Source organism: Suricata suricatta, chromosome 7, assembly GCF_006229205.1.
Source record: "Suricata suricatta isolate VVHF042 chromosome 7, meerkat_22Aug2017_6uvM2_HiC, whole genome shotgun sequence".
Taxonomy (NCBI): Eukaryota; Metazoa; Chordata; class Mammalia; order Carnivora; family Herpestidae; genus Suricata; species Suricata suricatta.
The window spans coordinates 36,213,830-36,219,942 of NC_043706.1; the positions used below are offsets into that span (position 1 = coordinate 36,213,830).

General features: G+C 39.2%; 1 protein-coding gene across 1 annotated transcript in view; it reads left to right on the top strand.

Moving 5' to 3' along the window:
* The window catches only part of DNAH8 (dynein axonemal heavy chain 8), a 323,365-nt gene that overhangs the window by 247,379 nt on the left and 69,873 nt on the right, over nucleotides 1-6,113 (top strand). The window contains exons 79-80 of the mRNA XM_029943168.1: nucleotides 308-426; nucleotides 2,526-2,728. Of these exons, the coding sequence (XP_029799028.1) occupies nucleotides 308-426; nucleotides 2,526-2,728 (322 nt within the window). The remainder of the gene's footprint in view (nucleotides 1-307; nucleotides 427-2,525; nucleotides 2,729-6,113) is intronic.

Here is a 6,113-nt window from a genome sequence, read left to right on the forward strand (position 1 = left end):
AATGATATTGGCAGGTTGTTTGTAAACCCCTGGTCTATGTTTTATCCTCCCTGGTCATTTAGTGTAATTGATACACAGTCTTAATTTCCATGAATAATGTGGAAAAGCAATGGAAAAACAGAAAGGGAATAGTAATATCCACATTATTTGAGTCACTGGTTCTGAAAAAATAAACACAAACTGTGTAGTTATGTTTAAAAAAGTATCTGCCTATGAAGAATGACCCTCTAAGTTTACTCAGAATCCTCTCCAATATGTTCCAATCATATATTTTCCTGTGGCTGGATCATTGGCTTATTTATTCTAGATATCTCGTAATGAGAAGGGATGGAAAACCTGGTTTGATAAAGATGCTCCGGAGGAAGAAGTCATCCCTGATGGATATAATGATTCACTGGACACCTGCCGCAAACTTTTACTTATCAGGTGAGAATACGTCCTATCCGACTTAGGAGGATCACCCATCCGATTGTCAAATTACGGATGTCACCTCAGTGCATTTGCTCCGCTACGCCCAAGTGGGTAGCCTCAGAAACATGTGTGCTTCCAAACTGCCGTTTGGGATGGCAATTCCTTAGTTCCTTGACAAGCAAATAAAATGGTGATGGTGGCGGGGAATGTATTAATGACAGTGTTCTTAGCATAAAACACATGAAAAAATGGCTTTATTATTCCCTATGTTCATCATTTACAACTGAGTGAATCACCTATTGTTGAATTTACTTGGTTAAAAAAAAAACAATCCTCACAAAGTTGCAAGGCAATTAGTCTCTAAGTTAAAATTCAATTTTGTCTGAGAAAAAAAACAAGAATTGCTTATTGAAATATATAAATGTTGTTTTGGCTATTAAAATGAAACAAATTTGGAAAATAATGTTAAGGAAGAAAATTCTTCTCTTCCTTTCTTTTCTGTCTCACTTTTCATGTTTTCTAAATATCTGGTAGCTGAAAGAAGGCTACTGGAGAAAGCTATGGGAAGGGGTGTGTGTGTGTGTACGTGTGATTTGTGAGCAAGGCAGGAGGGTGGAAGTGGGGAGTTGGGGCCACTAAAAGAGCAACCAAAAGATGTAGGATTTTTTGGAATAGTTTTGTCTTCTCTAATATTAGTATATGCCTGAGCTTGCATTTCTTAGAAAAATTTGTTGCCTGGACATTGTCCACTTTTTGAGAGTAATCAGAGTGCTCAGCAGTGGTGACCTCATGATGTATGGAGTATGCAAGGCTACTTTGTTTTATTTTAAGTTTACTTATTTATTTTGAGAGAAAGAGAGAGAGAGAATGAGCCAGGGAGGGGCAGAGAGAGAGAGAGAGAGAGAGGAAGAAAGAGAATCCCAAGCAGACTCCAGGCTGTCAGTCCAGAGCCCGATGTGGGGCTTGAACTTACAAACCATGAGATCATGATCTAAGCCAAAGTCAAGAGCCAGATGTTTAACTGACTGAGCCATTCAGGAGCCTCAGGGCTACTTGTTTTTATTGGAATACATATGCCTATCTTTTGTCCATCATTTAGAAATTGAATCCATCCCAAATAAATGGTGTAATCTACTAGCAAATAAGAATCTGTAGAGCTTGTCTGTGATCCAAAATGTCAAAAATCAAATGATATGTATTCAATGTGTTGCTATGGATAGAACCTACTACAGTGTAGGCTACACAGATAGTATGAAATAAGTGCTTGCTGAGCCACCTACTTTTGACAACGTTGACCCTTTAATTCTCCCCTTGAACACTGCAGAACTTCACAGTGTGCAGCAGGTTGACCCCTATTGTCTTCGGGAGCTGGCAGAGGACACCTCCCCTTGTGTCCCTGCTGAGTCCCTGCACCTAACATGCGGCCTGATGTGGTAGGCCCAAGATAAATATTTATCAAAGAATGGATGTGGTCCTGCACATTAGTTTGAATAAGGGATTGCTTACCAGAAGCTGACCGCCTCAGTGACCAGGGGTCATCACTGACATGATTAAAGAAAAGTAATTAGGGCCACCTGGGTGACTCAGTTGGTTGATCATCCGACTTCAGCTCACATCATGATCTCATCTTTCATGAGTTCCAGCTCCACATAGGGCTCTCTGCTGCCAGCATAGAGCCTGTTTCAGATCCTCTGTCTCCCTCTCTCTCTGCTCCTCCTTTGCTCACATGTGAACTCTCTCTTGCAAAAATAAATAAACATTAAAAAACTTTTTTAAAAAGCTAATTAAAGCTTCTAAGTAGTTGGTGCTTCTTCTGAATATGAGACATTTAGATCAGCTGGCTACTAAGGTCCCTACCGGATTAGCAACAGACCATGTTTTTACCCGCTCCGCCCTCTTTCTTCCCAGTGCCTCACACCAAAACCACATGATTAAATTTGTATTCATTCAGGGATGGAAAATCTTCCCATCCTTTTTACTCAGATATGCAAAAGGAATGGGAATTAGCTTTTTGTCCTTTGCTAATTAAATACATTTTTACATGCTTAGAATTAAATAGAATAAAAAATGAACACACTGATTTTTTTTTTCCTGTGACGTGTATTCGTTTCTAGGTCTTGGTGCCCAGACCGTACTGTTTTTCAAGCAAGAAAGTACATTGCAGATTCTTTGGAAGAGAAGTACACAGAACCAGTTATCCTAAACCTGGAGAAAACTTGGGAAGAAAGTGATACACGTACACCTTTGATATGTTTCCTGTCCATGGGATCTGATCCCACAATTCAAATTGATGCATTGGCCAAGAAACTGAAGCTGGGTATGATCAGAAATTTATGCAATTTAGTAAAGCCTCTCTATTTTTGCCTCAAACAATGCCTTTCATAATTTCATAACTGATTCTTAGAAGTGTATCTGTAAACCTGAGTTAGAAAAATATTAAACTCTTCCCTCTGTTTTCAGATCTCCTAGCGTGTAGGTATGATACAGATATCTCTGTGCAGAAAGGAACACAGTTATGTTTTATATACCTTTTAAGTAGTAAGCAGATGACCATACTACACAGAGAGCAGACTAGGAAGAACGAACATACAGAGGCATTGCCCTGTCTATATAAAATTACAAAAAAGTCTATTTTGTCACAAATTGAAAAACTGTAGCCATTATTATAACACACAGTAATTAGGGATTTATTCATTCATACTTTCATTCAATAACTCTTTAGCACAGGCAGCAAGTTAGATTCAAGAAGTGCAGAGTTGAACACAAAATAGCTGGGAAAGACAGATACATAAGCACATAATTGTGACAACTGCTGGAAGAGGTGTAGACACACCGGATTACAAGACCCAGAGCTGCTTGGTCTGCAAGGGGTGAAGGGGAAAGTGTCAGAGTGATGGTATTTTGAGTGGGGCCTACAAAGGAGTTGAGATTTTACTAGGTGGGATGGTGGGAGGTACGAGGTAAGTTGCTCCAGGGGGAGGAGGCAGGGCAAGGAATTAGAAACACGTATGGTGAGAGCGGTGACTGAGACAGCAAGACCAAAGGACCAGGACCTGTATGATGCACAGCACATCTTGGGAAGATTGAACCATCCTTTAATAGGGCTTTTATCTGCTCTTCATACCCTGCAAATCTCAATGTTGTTGGAATTGCCATTTGGTATCTTTCAGGTTCAGATCTCGGTAACTATCCCTTATTGGGTTAACTCATTTATGTCTTTATAAAGATTATAAAGGTGATTGATTATGCCTAACCAAACCTACCCTATGAAATAAAACTTACATTGGGTTTATTATTAAGTTAACATAATGTGACATAAAATCAATTTAGTCCTCCCCATGTACTTGCCATGCCATGTGTATCGCCCTAAAAAATTAATGCATACCATTAGCTTACAGTATCATGGTCTATGGTCACTCTCTCTTTTCTCTTCTTGACTTTGCTCTGTTCACTGTCACCCTACCCTTCTATACTCTATATTGATCCGTGTTTCAATGGTCACTTTCTTCAGTCTGAACACTGATACCCAATGTAAAGAGCTTCCAGGTTCTAATGGCAACTATTCATGGTTAAGTATTACTAACCACCTTTAAGGTAGGCTGTGTTGCTCTGGTATTTACAGCAATGTGCCAGCCATCTTCACTGGTCTAAGAGTGATGCCTCTCTTGCAGCCGTGTAGCTTGCAAGTCTCCCTCAGATGTATTCCTCTATGGATATTTGTCCAGTCGCTTTGTCCGGCTGCCCCACTTCTCTCAGCTCATGGGTTCCTTTCTCCTGTCTTACTATGAACTGATCTCCATGTGGCAAAACTCTTGGTCTCTGATGTTCATGAACTTCACTGCTTACATGGATAGTAAGTTCAGCATTCCCAGGGAAATTCCCCTTACTCTCTTGGCCCCAGGTTCAAAAAGCAAGGGAAGAAATTCATTGGTTTTGCTTTGGTCATGTGTTCCTTTCTGGACCAATCAACGAACTGTGGCTCTGGGGACGGATTCAAAGCAGGAAGCACATGTATGGGGCTAGAGTGGGGGCATTTCTTAGAAGGCGATATTGTTCCTGGAAGATGGGCATGTTTCAACTAGAATTACCATTTCAAATGGCCTCAAAATAATGCCATTGTCTAGGACAAGGCTTTAAGAACAGAATGAAGAAATTCAGAGTTTCCTTTGGGAAAAATTATAACCATGACATAAAACAAATAACTAAGGCCAGAACTGTGCTATCATCACCTTTACTGCTGTTACATGTTATCATACTACTTTGCTTGACAATTTGGTGATTTCCATTTCTTGCCAGGACTTAAGTCTTTCCAACAACTGTTCAAGTTTCTGTTGGTTGCTTTGTTAGGATACTAAAACAGAGTAGATTTAATTTTGATCCTGAAGGACCCAGTGAATTTTATGAAGAACCCTTTGCTTAATAATTTTTGAGAATGCTAGAAAGTCTCATGCTATTCACTATCCCCCTAATATCTGTGAAATGAAGCTATAATATGTACAGAATAACATATTAATCTAGTCTCAACTAGAAAGACTTTATTTGGATAACTGGATAACAGACAATCATAGAATGCTCAAAGTGAATAGGCTGGAAATCTTGAACTCCAACTACCTTATTTTACAGGGGAAACTAAGATCCAGAGATCAGGCCATTCAGCTAGTTGGGGGCAGATCCAACTCAGGCCTGATCTCAGAGCTTCCAAACCCCACTGCAGTGGTCTGCTTTTTCAGTCTCTCTCACTGCCTTCACTGGATGATTAACCAGTTACCAGACAGCAACTTGAGGAATGGGACCACATCAAATACATTTTTAAGAAAATAAAAGCTTCTCTCTATGATATTGTTGGGTGCCTGTCAGACTCTGCATTGAGAGATTTGGATCGGATAAATTCTGCCCAGAAGCACTGTGTACCTGGGCAAGAGAAGACAGATGGCTTTGGTATGAGAACCCTACCAGAGCCTGGATAAAGGAGGAAGAGGAAGGACGGGTTTGAAAATAGAATCCAAACACAATGAAAGAGAACAAGTAAAATACAAACTCACAAATATACTGAAGTAGGAAGAGGGAATGGGCATGAAAACATATACAGATGAAAAAATTAAATAGCAAGAGAGTAGTATATGGTTATGGTAATAAACCTTCAAATATTATTAAAATGGACAAGTTTGTAGAAAAATACAAATTTATAAAATTTCTCAGAAAAGGTGAAGAACCTGAGTACACCAATAATCAAGATGAGAAAAATTAGAAGCTTTTACATTATGACCTCAGCAAAGGCCCTGGGCTTGTTTTTGTTTTTAAGTAAATCCTTTAAAACTTTCACATACTTTATTCCATTTCAGAACATAGAAAAAGATGATACATTTTCCTCTTTATTTTAAGGAAATAGCATTATCCTGATAGAAACAGACAAGATACTAACTTCATAAAAGAAAGAAAACTACAAATTGACCCTACTTATCAATATAAAAAGTAAAGATCTTAACTAAAATGAAAATGAAAAGATATCATTGTTTCATTAAAAAAATAATATGCAAAACAGTGGTAATTTTTCTTGACCAAGAAAGAATGCATGGGTGATTATAAGAAAGATATAGTATTGGCCACACCGCCTTTGGGCTGAACCGTGGTGGACATTAGCAGGGCAGCCGACCCGCACCCTACGCGCCTCGCATCGCCTCTTGTGGAAGCCTGAGCCCGCC